This window comes from Podarcis vaucheri, assembly GCF_965113315.1.
Source record: "Podarcis vaucheri genome assembly, chromosome: 7".
In the NCBI taxonomy this organism is placed as follows: Eukaryota; Metazoa; Chordata; class Lepidosauria; order Squamata; family Lacertidae; genus Podarcis; species Podarcis vaucheri.
This window is the reverse complement of record NC_138765.1, coordinates 1,519,816-1,536,214: the sequence shown is the minus strand read 5'-3', so window position 1 is coordinate 1,536,214 and position 16,399 is coordinate 1,519,816. Positions and strand designations below refer to the sequence as shown.

The following is a 16,399-nucleotide window of genomic DNA, read 5'->3' as shown; positions in this document are numbered from 1 at the left end:
TGAAGGGGGACCCCGTGTCCGGGAGGAGGAGCCCGCCTGTCTGCCTGGGGCTCCGGGGCTGCGCAGGGGCGTCTGGGCGGGGGAGAGGGGGGTCTTGGGGGGGCCAGATGGGGGACCCGGGTGGTGTCTCTTCTCCGGGGGGGCGAGTCTCTCTTGGGGGCCCCTGGGCGGATCTGGGGGGCTGCGGGGCAGAGAGCCCTGTCCCAGCAAGAGGGGGTCCCGGGGGGGGGCTGGAGGGGGCAGACATTGCCAGACATGGCTGGGGGGGGCCATTCTGTGTTGTCCCATCTGCTGCTTTGTGTCTGTATTTCAGCCATAAATGTATGTTCTTGGTGGAGTCGCCTCGGAAGCAACACAGGAGCAGCCAAGGGGGTTTTCCTAGGAAGCCTTTTATTCCCCTCTGGTGACATTGTTATAAGTTGGTGGGTGCCCAACCCCTGCAAAATACCTCCTAAATGTTGGAATTGGATTGAGACTTGGGTTGCCAACACCGGGTGCCAGACGCGTGTGGATTAAACGGTGTGTTTGACGCTCCTCATCCTCTGGAATCAGCGTGTCTTCACAGCTCCTTCAACCAGGCAAGGAAGGACGCCTGGATTCAGAATTGGGCCCCACGGTCACTGAGGGCCTCATGGTTGAAACCGTGTTTAGGGGAGACAATCTTACTCGGCTATGAGGGACGCCAGAGAAGAAGGGTTGCCATGTGTCCTCTTTTCCCAGGACACGTCCTCCTTTTCAGGGGTAAAATTTCAGTCCAGGTGGATTTTTTGGTCAAAATGTCTGGGCAGACGTTCTGGAGGAGACATAACTGGGGGTGGAAGACTTGCGTTCCTCTTCTCTTCTCCTGCCCCCCCCCTCAGCAAAACATCTCACAGCTTCTCTAGCCTACATATAGTAGGAGTATTGAAAGTGAGAGTCATCATCGCGTCCTCGTTTTTGCTCCTCACAATCTGCCCCCCCTCCCAGAGAAGGGCAACCAAGGAGATGAAGACTCCGTCCTCTTCCTTCTGTGACGGCAGGTTGCTCTTGCTCCTTGTCCGCCTTCCAAAATGAAGAACAGAATCCTAAAGTTGGAAGGGACCCCAAGGTCCATCTAGGCCAGGGGAGGCAACCTAAGGCCCGGGGGCCGGATGCAGCCCAATCGCCTTCTCAATCCGGCCCCCGGACAGTCTGGGAATCAGCGTGTTTTTACATGAGTAGAATGTGTCCTTTTACTTAAAATGCATCTCTGGGTTATTTGTGGGGCATAGGAATTCATTCATTTCCCCACCCAAAATATAGTCCGGCCCCCCACAAGGTCCGAGGGACGGTGGACCGGCCCTCGGCTGGAAAAGCTTGCTGACCCCGGATCTAGGGCTGTTTTTAAATGTCCCAACGCTGCCTGGCACTGGTCCCTCCAAATGCTCTTGTCTGGCTGGTCTTTCTTCTCCCAGTCATGTCAAGGAGCAGCATGGGGGCTAAAAGGAGGAATAAATGGAGGACAATATCCCACTCCCCCCAGAAAAGCTCTTCTTTCTCTTTCTGTGGAGGGTCCAGGCCCCTCTTGAAGGACCTTTGCCTTGCTCCAATCAGGATAAATATTTCCACCCCTTGGGACCCAAATATTTGACTTGCCTCGTTTTGAAAACTGGCATTTTGAAGCTTGGACCGTTAGGCCTGCACACCATCAGCTTTTACAGTGGTACCTCGGGTTAAGAACAGTTTCAGAGAGAATTAAGTACTTAAGCCGAGGTACCACTTTAGCTAATGGGGCCTCCCGCTGCTGCCGGAGATCGATTTCTGTTCTCATCCTGAAGCAAAGTTCTTAACCTGAGGTACTATTTCTGGGTTAGCGGAGTCTGTAACCTGAAGCGTCTGTAACCCGAGGTACCACTGTACATACTTTACATTTGCTGAGGCAAAATCTCCACCCCCAACGTTGCTTGCGGCAGTTCTGCCCTCGCCTGAATCTCCTCCTTTTTCCTGGGCCATCTTGGCCTCCCTGTCTCTTTCTTCTTGGGCTCATCTCTCTCTCTCTCTCTCTCTCTCTCTCTCCCTCTCTCTCTCTCTCTCTCTCCCTCTCTCTCTCCCTGTATCTCTGCTGGATGAAGGGCAGCTGCCATTCTGGCCTCTTCTCTTTCTTTCTCTGCTTCAACCTTAGACAATTCCAATCTTCGCCTCATCAGCTCTAATTCAATATATTAGGATTCTCCTCAGACGCAGCAGCTGGGTCATCCTGAGTCTCTTTGGCTTGGCGCTCGCTGGTCATTTTCTGACAGGAATTTTTTCTCTTTTTCGTCAAAGAACTTCACTCCTTTATTAAACTGGTTGTTCTGTGTCTCTGGGTACGTTTCTGTGTGGGTTTTAATTAATCGCAATTAATATGCGATGACGCAAGGGCTCTTTACCCCTGGCACCCTTGGACCCGTCTTCTCTCTTAAATATAGTGCACCCACCTCACAGATGTAGCAGGAACCCCCACCCCAACCATTCTGTTTGTACAAACTTCACACACACTCTCACTCACACACTACATACACCACATTTCAGTTATAAATTCATAGAAAATCAACCATACATAGGATTTGCACTGTTCCATTTTTATTTTACTCCATATGACAAGGACTATCAAAGGGGTGTGTGGCTTGGTTCTGGTCAGCCATAATCCCTTCACCATCCCAGCACATCCACAGGAGCCCTGCCCAGTTGCTATGTCAACCCTGATGATCCCAGACAGAAGACAATCAGGATCACAAAGAACTTGCATATGGGAGTGGATTCAGCATGGACTGAAACAAAGGACAATGATACATCTTCCCTCTGGGGGCAGGAAACTGCAAACCCCCCTTTGTCTCCTGGAAGTGACTCATGGGCAGGGGGAAAGCCAGGTGACAGGACACTCAGGTTACCACCACAACTCTTCCCTCAACCCCTCCTTTCTGTAATGTATGCATGATGTTTCTGGGGGTGGGCTTGACCTAGAGCAGGTGTCTGCAACCCGCGGCTCCGGAGCCGCATGTGGCTCTTTTTCACCTTTGCCGCAGCTCCGGGGCGGATACTAGCGAGGGGAGGAGGCGCATTGTACGCCCCAACACTCCCCACTGTGGCGGGCGCTGTGCTGGCTGTGACGTCGCATGGGGGCGGTGCGTACATTAGTCCCGCCCGCCCGCTACATTGTAAGGGGCATGTATGCTGGTCACTGCATTGAAAGGGGGCATGTACACGGGTCACTGTTTTGGAGGGGAGTGAAGAACACACACACACACAAAGGTAACTTGTTAATTTAACGTTTATTTCTATGAGGAGGAGTAATTCTGAGGGGTCAAACAAAGAAATAATAAAAAAGTTATTTTTATAATGACTAGTTTTGCGGCTCCCAGTTTTTTTTCCTTCGGAAATGGGTCCAAGTGGCTCTTTTTGTCTTAAAGGTTGCAGACCCCTGACCTAGAGGATGGGAATCTCAAAAGTTTTTATAAGGTCTGGCACACCATCTTTCTGGGTCTTTCCTCTCTCCTGCAAGTGAGGGGAACGCCCTGTTGCAACAGTTCAATCAAGGCCAAGCCTACAGGCTGCTGTTTTGCTCCAAGTTATCCTGGTTGGTGTCTTTGTTTTTGTCCAAGGGAGCCCTCGGATTTTTCCGGTAACACAGAACACAATTCCCACAAATGCCCTCCAACTACCTCAGATTATCTTGTGGGGGACTTGTGTGAGGTAAAACTTACTAATTGGGAGTCTCAGGCAAGATTTCTTCAAATAAACATTAACAATTTTATTTAACAAGGAAGTTTATGACATAAGTGGATAAAACTTAGGATATTTCAGTTTACAATGTTATTTCCCTTCAAGGTTTTCTCAGTTGTTTCACACGTAATACTTTGGCACTTTCTGCCAGTTACCCTACTCCCAAGGTACTTCAAGCCAAAGACCCAAGGGATCTCTTGTTTGGGAGTCTTCTCTTTCTAGAAGGATCTCTCCCCTCCTGACTGGGATGAGAGCTCAGCAGCCGGTCTCTTTCCAGCTCCTCCTTCTCCTGGCTCAGCCTCCCAGTTCATTCCTGGCCTGATTTACTCTCCCAGGACACCACACACTGTCCTTCCCACTAAGCTCAGAGACTCCTTTCTCTAGCTGGCGATCTTTTCCTCAGAGCGGATGTTTCCACCCAGAACCAGCTCCTCTCACTCCCCATCTTCCCCACCTCCCTCCAAAGCTCCTAGCCATGGGGGGAACTGGGCCCAGGTCTCCCCACTTCAGGGCTCTTAGTCCGTCCGCTAAACCACAGTTGGGGCGGGTGTAGGATATTCTCCTAGGTGCCCCAACCTGCCACTTCTCCATGTTCTTTTCTGATAGATCAGGACGCACGGCAAGGACGTTGTCCGGATGCTGCCCTGAGCTTCTTGCAGCCTGATGCCAACAAACAGGCGTGTGTGTCCTGCTTGTTTATGGGAAGCAAGACAGGCCCTGTGACTGAAGCTCTTTCCACACTCTTGGCACTGAAATCATTGCCCCCCACTGGGAACTCTTTCATGGATCATGAGTTTGGCATTCTCAATGAATCCCTTTCCACATTTCAAGCACTGAAGAAGAAGAAGAGTTTGGATTTGATGTCCTGCCTTTCACTCCCTTTAAGGTGTCTCAAAGCGGCTAACATTCTCCTTTCCCTTCCTCCCCCACAACAAACACTCTGTGAGGTGAGTGGGGCTGAGAGACTTCAGAGAAGTGTGACTGGCCCAAGGTCACCCAGCAGCTGCATGTGGAGGAGCGGAGACGCGAACCCGGTTCACCAGATTACGAGACTACCACTCTAACCACTACACCACACTGATAGGGTTTCTCCCCTGATGATGACAGAAGCTACTGCAACTTCCTGAATCACTTTGAAGATACATTTAAGAAGACCTGGGCAGTTTAGAGGAGCCTAAAAAAAATGGGGGGGTCTTATCTGCTCTGGAGGATCTTCCCCCCTGCTCAGCACCTTGCACCTCTGGTGGCCCGGCCCCTGTGAGGGGATGAGGGGCTGCTGATGGATGGAGTCTGAGAGGGAAGGAGAGCGGTCAGCCCTCCTCCTCCTGTGCATCTGGCCAGAGCCATGGCTGCTTTCCTGAGGCCTTTCCTCTGCTTCTGCCCCCATGAAGGGGCCCTGATGGGAGGCTGTGGGGGCTGCAGACAGGCCAGCCCTTCAAGAGCAAAAGGGGGCCATCTTGGAGGGGTTACAGATAGGTAGCCGTGTTGGTCTGCCGTAGTCAAAATAAAAAAATTCCTTCCAGTAGCACCTTAAAGACCAACTAAGTTAGTTCTTGGTATGAGCTTTCGTCTGCATGCACACTTCTTCAGATACACTGAAACAGAAGTTGCCAGATCCTTCTATATAGTGAGAAGGTGGGGAGGGGTATTACTCAGAAGGGTGGTGGGAATGGGAGATTGGCAGATAGCTGAGATGAGCCTGTTGACGACTCTTAACGACTGCAATAGGTCTTACAGGAAAAGGCAAGGGGTGAGAAGGTGAAACATGGCTTAGTCATTGTCAGGGGTTCAGAAGCAGAGACGCAGAGAAGGGTGGAAACAGAGAGCGAGGGGGAGGAAGCCGAAGGGAGAATGAGTGATGATGACGACCCGAGATCTCCAAGCCTAAGCAGTGAGTCAGAGGACTCCCAAAAGGGAGCCCCAGTGAGCAGAGCAAGGGGGGGATCCGGGGGGACACCCCAGGAGGAAGGGAACAGAGGAGATTCAGAGAGCAGCAGCTGGAAGTCGGGACCCACGCTCAAGACTGAGAGCAGCAGGGAGGAAGGCAGCCAGGCATCGGGTTCCGGAGGCCGTCAGCAGGAGGGAGGGCACGAGTCAGGGGTGGTCACGCCCTCCTCAGAGAGCGAGGCAACGGTCAAGAGGAAAGTAGAGAGTTGGGCGCGCGCGCCAAGTTCAAATGCAGCGGAAGCTGGAGCAGTAAGCAGCCCGGAGAGTGAGCCAGGTCCCAAAGCCCGCCGAAAGGAAGCGGAAGGATCAGGGGGGTCAGCGTCAGAGGAGAGTAGAAGGGAGGAGTCCCAGGGGGGCAGAAGGACCCAGAGACGTAGGGAGAGGCGAAGGAGGTGGAGCAAGGCTAGGGTATTAAGCTGGTGTGCAAGAGGCGGGGACTCAGATGGGTCTTCGCCGACCTAGGGCAGAAGGTGTAGAGCTGCACGCTGCAGTTCGGAAATGAAACCTGTAACTCAATAAAGACTCTTTTAAAGTGGAGGCTGTGTGGCGTGGTCCTATGTGAGCTGGGACCTGGTAGCAGCTCTGACAGTAAGACCCATCTCATCAAAGCTTCAGAAACCTGAAACCTCGCAGCGGGAGCAGAAGCCGCTAGGGGAGGAAGAGGGGTGTCTGTAAGCAAGCTCACAAAGGTTAGCAAGATGACGGAAGAACAGAGGATCTCCGCGCTGCAAGAGGCAGTGACCCAGTTGTCCTCAGAGGTATTGGCTTCCAAGAAACGGGAGGAGGAGACTACAGCCGCCTACAGAGACCTACACGCCAGGTTTGAAATGCTTGTTAAGCAAGGGCAACCGGGACCCAGACCGGAGGGCGTGGGATTGGCACGGAGAGCAGGAGGGCTTGTGGCTCACTTCGATGGGACTTTGCAACAGTACCCTAATTTTAGAGCAGACGTAATGTGCGCACTGCAACTGCTGGCAAAAGACTTTAGAGATGAGGAAGAGAAGGTGGGGTTCATATTGTCCCATTTGCATGGGGATGCCAAAGCCTGGCTGCGCAATTTGTGGAGGGATAAAGATCCGGCGCTTCAGAATGCAGATGCCTTTATCAAAGCGATGGATGCGTGTTTTTTGTCTACTATTGATGTGGATCTTGCCAGACGGGAGATTCATGGACTAAAACAAGGGAGGGCGAGCGTCCGGCAGTATCACGCCCGATTTTTTGCGCTGGTCAGTGCTTTAGAATGGGATCGGGATTCGCCCCCTGTCAGAGACCTCTTCTGGGAGGGTCTAAGTTCTGCGGTTAAGGATGAAATTGCAAGGGGGGAGAGGCCCCGAAGCACGCAGGAGGTGGTCCAAAGGGCGCTGACTGTGGGGGTGAGGCTGGAAGAACGTCCATGGTGCAGAGATGAAGGACGTGGAGGGCGCGAAGCAGCGAGAAGTTTCTCTTTCGTTCCGAGGGAAGCAGCGCGTGCGCAATCCACACCTCCGCCAGGAGGGGGAGGGGAACCGATGGAGGTTGGAGGTGCAAGGGCTCAGTCAGCAGCCAGAGCCCTAGCACCGGCAGCAGTGAAAGCGAAGCCTCCTAGAGGGAACAGGAAGTGTTACATCTGCGAGGATCCAGGCCATTTGGCGAAGGAGTGTCCCCGGAGGCTCCACAAGCACACTGCAGCCTCAGCAATGGTGACTGCAGCAACGCAGCAAGGAGAACCACAGCAGGGAAACGACGATGTCTGGCTGGAGACGGAGGCACTGGGGCCCAGCCAGACGCATCTGTGAAGCAGTCCCCAGCGATATTGCAACCCACGGATCCCCTCCCACCCAAACCAGTAGTGCAGCTCACAGCGTCTCTCCAGCTACCCGACGGCGTCACTATCGAAGTGCCGCTTTCTGTGGATTCTGGAAGCAACGCAGACTTTATAGCGCAGAGCTTTGTGGAGCAGCACGCTATACAGCTATTGCCTGCCACTCTGCCCCTGCAAGTCGTCACAGTGGATGGCAGAGAGTTGCTAGGGGGGCAGGTGGTGAAGCAGACGCCACCGATGGTGATGCGCCTTGGCAACCACAGGGAAGTCATCAGTTTTAATGTCACCCAACTGTCGGACACGCCCATTGTGTTGGGCATGAGTTGGCTGGACAGGCACAGTCCGACACTGGCTTGGTACCAGAGACAACTGATCTTCGGCTCCTCTTATTGCGCAGAACACTGCATCCTGCCCCGTCGGGAGGGAGAGGAGGAGGAATCACAACTGCAGTTGGGAACGTTGCAAGCGGTCCCCCACAAATACGCGAGCTTTTTGGAGGTCTTCTGCGAGAAGGAGGCGGACAAGCTACCCCCTCACCGGCCATATGACTGCAAGATTGACCTCCTACCGGGGGCGACGCTGCCGAAGGGGCGGCTATACTCCATGTCTGAAGATGAAATGCAGGAACTCAAACAGTTCATCGAGCATAATCTGGAGCGTGGCTTCATCAGAGAGTCCAAGGCAGTGGGGGGCAGTCCCGTTTTCTTCGTGAAAAAGAAAGACACGCCCCAAAAAAGACTCGTCGTGGACTACCGCCTTTTGAACCAGATGACCAAACCGTCTGATTACCCCATGCCCAGGATTGACGACCTCCTCGCGACGGTGCGCAAGGGACGCGTGTTCACCAAGTTGGACCTGCGAGGGGCGTACAATCTCATCCGCATGCGGGAGGGCGATGAGTGGAAGACGGCCATGTTCACACCGCTGGGCACCTACGAATACAGAGTTATGCCCTTTGGATTACAAAATGGCTCTCACTGTTTTCAAGCTTTTATGCATCACGTGTTGGAGGGACTCCTCTACAAGACATGCGTCTGCTTCCTGGATGACATCCTGATTTTCTCTGACTCGCAGCAAGCTCACGACCGAGACGTGAGGGAGGTGCTCAGCAGGTTGCAACAACATAGACTGTACGCCAAGCTGGAGAAGTGCCAGTTCGACACGACGGAGGTGGATTTCCTGGGATACAAGTTGTCGGACAAGGGGATAGCCATGGACAGCACCAAGGTTCGTGCGGTATTGGATTGGAAGAGCCCGCGCAACCGGAAGGAGGTCCAGCGGTTTGTCGGCTTCGCCAACTTCTATCGCAAGTTTATCAAGGGGTTCGCGATGCAGACGGCAGCAATTACGGACACGCTCAGCTCCAAAAAAAAGAAATTCATCTGGACGGAGCAGGCGGAACAGTCCTTTCAAGCGCTCAAGCATCTCTTCGCATCGGAGAAGCAACTGCTGCATATCGACCCCAGTAAACCGTTGAGGGTAGAGACAGACGCGTCAGACAGAGCCGTGGGAGCTGTCCTGCTGCAGCGAGACCCGCAGGGGGTGTGGCGGCCGGGAGCGTTCTACTCCAGAAAGCTCAGCAAGTCGGAGCAGAACTACACCATCTGGGACAGGGAGTTGCTGGCCATTCATGCAGCTTTCAAGGCGTGGAGGCACTTCCTAATCGGCGCCAAGCACACGGTGCAGGTCTGCACGGACCACAAGAATCTGGAGCACTGGCGCACGGCTCAGTTCCTGAACCAGAGGCAGATACGTTGGGCGGAGTTCTTTGCTGACTTCAATTTCCGAATAGAGTACGTCCCAGGAGACACCAACATCATGGCGGATGCACTGTCCCGAAAACCGCAATACCTAGAAGAGGTGACGCCAGCGGCGGCCATGCACATCTTCGCACCGACGGCGTGGGCGTGTGCCTCAGCTACAGTAGACCTGGATGCGGTGCGACGTGCATTGCGGGACGACTCATTCGCGCAAGACAAGATGGCGGAACTGCTCAGAGGCACGGCTACCACGGACGAGTTCCAGGTGCGGGACGGCTTGCTCCTACGCAAAGGAGCTGTCTATGTACCAGGAGACGACCTTCGCGCCAAGGTACTGCAACAGTTGCACGACGCACCCACGGCCGGTCACTTTGGCACAGAGAAAACGATGGAATTAGTCGCGAGAGACTTCTGGTGGCCCAGGCTGAGAGGGGAGGTCGCGGACTACGTCGCGAGGTGCGACACCTGCCAGAGGGCCAAGCCGGTACACAGACCACCGGCGGGACTGTTAGAACCGCTGCAAACGCCGTTTGAACCGTGGGAGAGGGTGGCCCTGGACTTTGTGACGGATTTACCCAGCTCGAGAGGCAAGACAGCTGTGCTGGTGGTGGTGGACTTGTTCACCAAGATGGCACATTTCATTCCGTGTGCGAAGGTGGCCACGGCGGAACAAACCGCCAAACTGTTCATAGATCACGTGTTCAAAGTGCATGGCCTGCCACGGTCTATCCTGTCCGACCGCGGACGCCAGTTCATCTCGTCTTTCTGGCAGAAGCTGATGGGTTTTCTAAATGTCAAGGTCAATCTGGCATCAGCGAGACACCCGCAGACCAACGGGCAAGCAGAGAGGGTCAATGCCATCATGCAGCAGTACCTGAGATGCTATGCCAATCAACAGCCTGCGACGTGGGTGGATTACCTGCCGCTAGCCGAGTTCGCTTACAACAACACGAAGCACGTGTCCACAGGAGTGACGCCGTTCTTTGCCAACAATGGGAGGCATCCCAGAACCTTCCCGGGACTGGAGAGAGTGGGGGAAGGAGAACCACAGACGGCGGACGCGTTCGCGTCAGAGCTGCAGGCGGTCCACGATCAACTCAGACGGCAGCTGGAGCTAGCTAAGCACGCCTACAAGGTGCAAGCTGACAAGCACAGGCGGGTTGGCGAAGTGATCCAAGTGGGAGACTGGGTCTGGTTGGCAGCCCACGCAGTGCCGACCAGGTCACTTGCCAAGAAGAAGTTGGGGCACAAGCAGATCGGTCCGTACCAAGTCGAAGCGCAGATCAACCCGGTAGCCTTCCGACTGGCGCTGCCGGAGGGTTCCAGAATGCATCCGGTGTTCCACAGGTCGGTGCTCACTCCCTACAAGGCACCTCACAGGTTCCAGGAGCCAGGGACGGCGCCAAGTCCGCTCCGGGAACGGACGGAGACGCGGGGGGTGAAGCACCAGGACCACATCAACGAGGTCACGGAGATTTTGGACTCCAGATGGGGGGAAGGGGGAGTCGAATACCTCTTAGCCAAAGAGGGCACCCGGGCCAGCGCCAATAGCTGGGTACCAGACTACGCTTTGGAGGAACCCCTGCTCAAGGACGAGTTTCATGCCCTCTTCCCACACAAACCCATGCCAGCGAGCTTCTTCGACGACTGGTTGTTCACACCCACACTTTCTTCCAGCACGTTCCAGGGATTCGACTCAGAAGGGGAACCCGCACGGAGCACCCGTTCCCCAGAAGGTTCACCGGCAGGTTCGGCATCAGGCAACTCGTATTGGTGGGACGATCGACCAGAGGAGCAATGGCGCAGGAAGTGGCTGGAGATGCCAGGTCGAGCGACCGACGCAGAGACTGACATGGACGTGTTCGGGGAGGACCTCGGGTTCGAGCACGGCGGTACAGAGATGGAAGAGCAACAAGTCAACGTCGACGACCGCGAGGGGGAAGACTCGGAAGTCTTCAGTTGGCGGCCACCCACGGGGAGCGACCTGTATCCAGCATTCCCTCCCATGATGATGGAGCACCCAGCACCCACACCTGACAGCGGGGAGGGGGGAAGGGGGGGCTTCGAGGGGGGGATGGATGTCAGGGGTTCAGAAGCAGAGACGCAGAGAAGGGTGGAAACAGAGAGCGAGGGGGAGGAAGCCGAAGGGAGAATGAGTGATGATGACGACCCGAGATCTCCAAGCCTAAGCAGTGAGTCAGAGGACTCCCAAAAGGGAGCCCCAGTGAGCAGAGCAAGGGGGGGATCCGGGGGGACACCCCAGGAGGAAGGGAACAGAGGAGATTCAGAGAGCAGCAGCTGGAAGTCGGGACCCACGCTCAAGACTGAGAGCAGCAGGGAGGAAGGCAGCCAGGCATCGGGTTCCGGAGGCCGTCAGCAGGAGGGAGGGCACGAGTCAGGGGTGGTCACGCCCTCCTCAGAGAGCGAGGCAACGGTCAAGAGGAAAGTAGAGAGTTGGGCGCGCGCGCCAAGTTCAAATGCAGCGGAAGCTGGAGCAGTAAGCAGCCCGGAGAGTGAGCCAGGTCCCAAAGCCCGCCGAAAGGAAGCGGAAGGATCAGGGGGGTCAGCGTCAGAGGAGAGTAGAAGGGAGGAGTCCCAGGGGGGCAGAAGGACCCAGAGACGTAGGGAGAGGCGAAGGAGGTGGAGCAAGGCTAGGGTATTAAGCTGGTGTGCAAGAGGCGGGGACTCAGATGGGTCTTCGCCGACCTAGGGCAGAAGGTGTAGAGCTGCACGCTGCAGTTCGGAAATGAAACCTGTAACTCAATAAAGACTCTTTTAAAGTGGAGGCTGTGTGGCGTGGTCCTATGTGAGCTGGGACCTGGTAGCAGCTCTGACAGTCATGTATAATGAGATAAGAATCCAATGTCTTTGTTCAAACCAGGTCTCTCAATGGTTTTAAGTTTGGTAATGAGTTGCAATTCAGCAGCTTCTCTCTCCAGTCTATTTCTGAAATTCCTTTGTAGTAAAACAGCTACTTTGAGATCTTGTATAGAATGTCCTTGGAGATTGAAGTGTTCTCCTACTGGTTTCTCTGTTTTGTGATTCTTGATGTCAGATTTATGTCCATTTATTCTTTGGCGTAAGGTTTGGCCTGTTTGTCCAATATAGAGAGCTGAAGGACACTGTTGGCATTTGATGGCATACACAATGTTAGATGATGAGCAATTGAATAGTCCCGAGATGGTATGTGTGATGTTGCTGGGGCCAGTAATGGTGTTGTCCGGGTGTATGTGGCAGCAAAGTTGGCATCTGGGCTTATTGCAGGCTCTGGTGCCAGTGTCCGTGTTAAGTCTGGTTGTAGTATTATTGTGGGTTAGGAGTTGTTTAAGTTTGGGTGGCTGTCTGTAGGCAATGAAACGTCTTCCTCCCAGAGCTTGAGAAAGAGAACTGTCATTGTCCAGGAGAGGTTGTAGATCTCTGATGATGCGTTGTACTGTTTTAACTTGGGAGCTGTATGTGATGACTAGAGGTGTTCTGTTATTTTCTTTTTTGGGTCTGTCTTGCAGCAAGTTCTCTCTGGGTATCAGTCTGGCTCTGTTGATCTGTTGTCTAACTTCATCTGCTGGGTATTTTAGTTCTGAAAAGGTTTGCTGTAGATCTCTTAGGTGAGAGTCTCTGTCTGTAGAATTGGAACAGATGCGGCTGTAACGTAGTGCCTGGCTATATACAATGGACTGTTTGGTATGTTTGGGATGGTAGCTAGAGGCATGTAGATATGTTTGTCAGTCAGTAGGTTTACGGTATAAGGTGGTGTCTATGCGCCCATCCTGTATTTTTATAGTAGTGGCCAAAAATGTATTTCTTGCATAGACTGATTCATTGCGATACATTGACAATATTTTTATCATCTGGACACATGGTCAACAGACCCTGGACACCTTTCACCAGAAATTTAATGATTTTCACCCCACAATCAACCTTACAATGAATCAATCTATGCAAGAAATACATTTTTTGGACACTACTATAAAAATACAGGATGGGCGCATAGACACCGCCTTATACCGTAAACCTACTGACCGACAGTAGGGGGGGTCTTATCTGCTCTGGAGGATCTTCCCCCCTGCTCAGCACCTTGCACCTCTGGTGGCCCTGCCCCTGTGAGGGGATGAGGGGCTGCTGATGGATGGAGTCTGAGGGGGAAGGAGAGCGGTCAGCCCTCCTCCTCCTCCTCCTGTGCATCTGGCCAGAGCCATGGCTGCTTTCCTGAGGCCCTTTCTCTGCTTCTGCCCCCGTGAAGGTTCCCTGATGGGAGGCTGTGGGGGCTGCAGACAGGCCAGCCCTTCAAGAGCAAAAGGGGGCCATCTTGGAGGGGGGTAGGCATAATATTAAGCCTTACTGAGAGCGTCCGAGATCCCCCAATTCTCCTCCATGACTTCCTTATGGAGGGCTCTCTGGTCAGGATCCAGCAATGCCCAGTCCACATCTGTGAAATGGACAGCTACATCTTCAAAGCACACTGGACCCTAAAAGAAAAAGGTTGTCCTCCTAGACAACATAAAGGTGAACTGTTACACTCTGTTGTTTTCTGCCTCTTAATTGATGTTCTGTATTACTTGGATTCTTTTTCTGCACATTTTATGGATGCATATCTAGATGTGTTAATGGAATTATTCATTGTGTATTTTAATGAGGGGCATTAAGAAACTGGTGTTCTTCAAATTATTCTTCAAATCCTGTGCACAAACATTCCCGTTTGCCACATGGAAGGATCCCTTCTTCTGTCCCTCTGTGCTGTTCTTGCCGGGTGGGGAGTGTTGGGATCCCAGAATGTTGTGTGAGATAGTAAGTCTGCAGGCTTGAATCTGCTAGCTAATGCAACTGGCTGATGCAATCGGCCTGCAGTACTTTCTATGCAAGTGCAGGGTCAGAATGATGTGGGTCAGAATAATGTGCTGCCAGTTGATTGGCTGTCCTTGGTTTGAAAGGAAAACCTGTCCAGCAGTAAAGGTGGTGGTGCAGAGGAGTGTGGTCAGAGAGAGAGAGAGTCTTCCTCTTTGCCTTAAGGTGCAGCCAGGTACTCCGTTTGACTGTATGAACTGCTCCTGTATTATAGCCTGTAGATATTTGTATATATAGAGCTCACAATAAATATACTGCACTGAAGAACCTGGAACTCTAAGCATTTCTGCTGAAGCACCACAAAGATTTCGTGACAGGGAGGACCCTCCTGAAGCCCTATAGACATCTCCAAGGTGCGCAGGGGAATGAGAGGGGGAAAGCCCCATTGTGGGACTGATAGGGTGAATCCTGGCCACTCTTTGGTATGGGGGTGTGAACTGCTTAGAAGCCTATTTGAGCCTTCAACCCTCCTTCCTGGGCGGTTCCTCCCAGTCCATGACATCCTCTCTCCCCACATGGCCCCTTCCTCCTACCTGCTCTGGGTCCACAGGGGCAGCTTCCCCTCCGCCACCAAGAAAAGATGAAGGAGCAGCTCTTGCTGGCCTCGTTCCGTCTCCTGCGAGAGAAGATGTTAAGTGGGAAGCCAAGAGCGCATGCTTCACTCCGAAGGAAAACTACAGGTGCGCCTTCAAACAAGGAGGAGTTGCCACGTAAATATGGACGTTTGCACCCATTTCACATACTAGAGTGCAAAAACACATCTCCCTTTCTCTGGGCTCTTGGTCCTCTGTGAATTCTCCATTAAGATGAAAAGAAATCACAGATTAGTTTCCAAATCCACAAAATGTGACGAAACAGAGAAAAAACTCCTTCCTCCTTACCCAGAGGCCTGTCTCTGGAGTCCAAGGGAGTCTTCTCTGCCTCAGAGGAATCCGGACCCATTTCTGCTAACAGATCCTTCCTCTGAAAGAGCAACAAGGATTCAAGAGAGAGGGGGGAGAAGGATTAGAAAAGGAGCAGCAGACGCAAACAATTTAGGGCTATCCAATATCATTCCTTGGATGCTTTCCAAAAATGGATGGGCAAATTAGTAGAGAATTGGGGGATACAGTTGGCTGCAAACCTCTCGGGGTCCTTTGGCCTCCTGGGAGCAGAACTGCCTGAGCTGCTGGCTCTGCACCTCTGAGCAGAGGGTGTCCTCCTGACCCGGGTTCTTTCTCACAGTGTTTTCCCAGAATCCCCCGCTGCTCCCATGTTAGATGGCATGGCCTCTTCCTGCTTCAGGGCCAGCTGAGTCTTGCTCATCCATCTCTGTTCTCTGGACACCTCCAGGACATTCGAAGGAGTCCCTAGGTCTTCTGCCAAGTTCTGCCTGTCCTACTGAGAGAATCATAGAATCCTAGAGTTGGAAGAGACCACAAGGGCCATCGAGTCCAACCCCCTGCCAAGCAGGAAACACCATCAGAGCACTCCTGACATATGGTTGTCAAGCCTCTGCTTAAAGACCTCCAAAGGAGGAGACTCCACCACACTCCTTGGCAGCAAATTCCACTGTCGAACAGCTCTTACTGTCAGGAAGTTCTTCCTAATGTTTAGGTGGAATCTTCTTTCTTGTAGTTTGGATCCATTGCTCCGTGTCAGCTTCTCCGGAGCAGCAGAAAACAACCTTTCTCCCTCCTCTATGTGACATCCTTTTATATATTTAAACATGGCTATCATATCCCCCCTTAACCTCCTCTTCTCCAGGCTAAACATGCCCAGCTCCCTTAGCCGTTCCTCATAAGGCATCGTTTCCAGGTCTTTGACCATTTTGGTTGCCCTCCTCTGGACACGTTCCAGTTTGTCGGTGTCCTTCTTGAATTGTGGTGCCCAGAACTGGACACAGTACTCCAGGTGAGGTCTGACCAGAGCAGAATACAGTGGCACTATTACTTCCCTTGATCTAGATGCTATACTCCTATTGATGCAGCCCAGAATTGCATTGGCTTTTTTAGCTGCCACGTCACACTGTTGGCTCATGTCAAGTTTATGGTCAACCAAGACTCCTAGATCCTTTTCACATGTACTGCTCTCAAGCCAGGTGTCACCCATCTTGTATTTGTGCCTCTCATTTTTTTTGCCCAAGTGCAATACTTTACATTTCTCCCTGTTAAAGTTCATCTTGTTTGTTTTTGCCCAGTTTTCTAATCTGTCAAGGTGCCAGAGAATCCAGTAAAGCAAATGCATTCTTCTACTCCCAGTCAGGAGAAATGTTCCCTGGGCAAGCATGGATGAGTCTGAATCACAGCCCAAGCACCAGTTCAAGCACCATATTCCCATATTCGTAAGG

At 52.8% G+C, this 16,399-nt stretch overlaps 1 protein-coding gene across 1 annotated transcript in view; it reads right to left on the bottom strand.

Annotated features, from left to right (window-relative positions):
• LOC309536739 (uncharacterized protein) overlaps window positions 1-15,113 on the bottom strand; it is a 77,379-nt gene extending 62,266 nt beyond the window's left edge. Inside the window, exon 1 of the mRNA XM_082230983.1 lies at window positions 14,952-15,113. Coding sequence (XP_082087109.1) covers window positions 14,952-15,012 — 61 coding nt within the window. The 5' untranslated portion in view covers window positions 15,013-15,113. The remainder of the gene's footprint in view (window positions 1-14,951) is intronic.
• Between the last annotated feature and the right edge of the window lie 1,286 nt (window positions 15,114-16,399).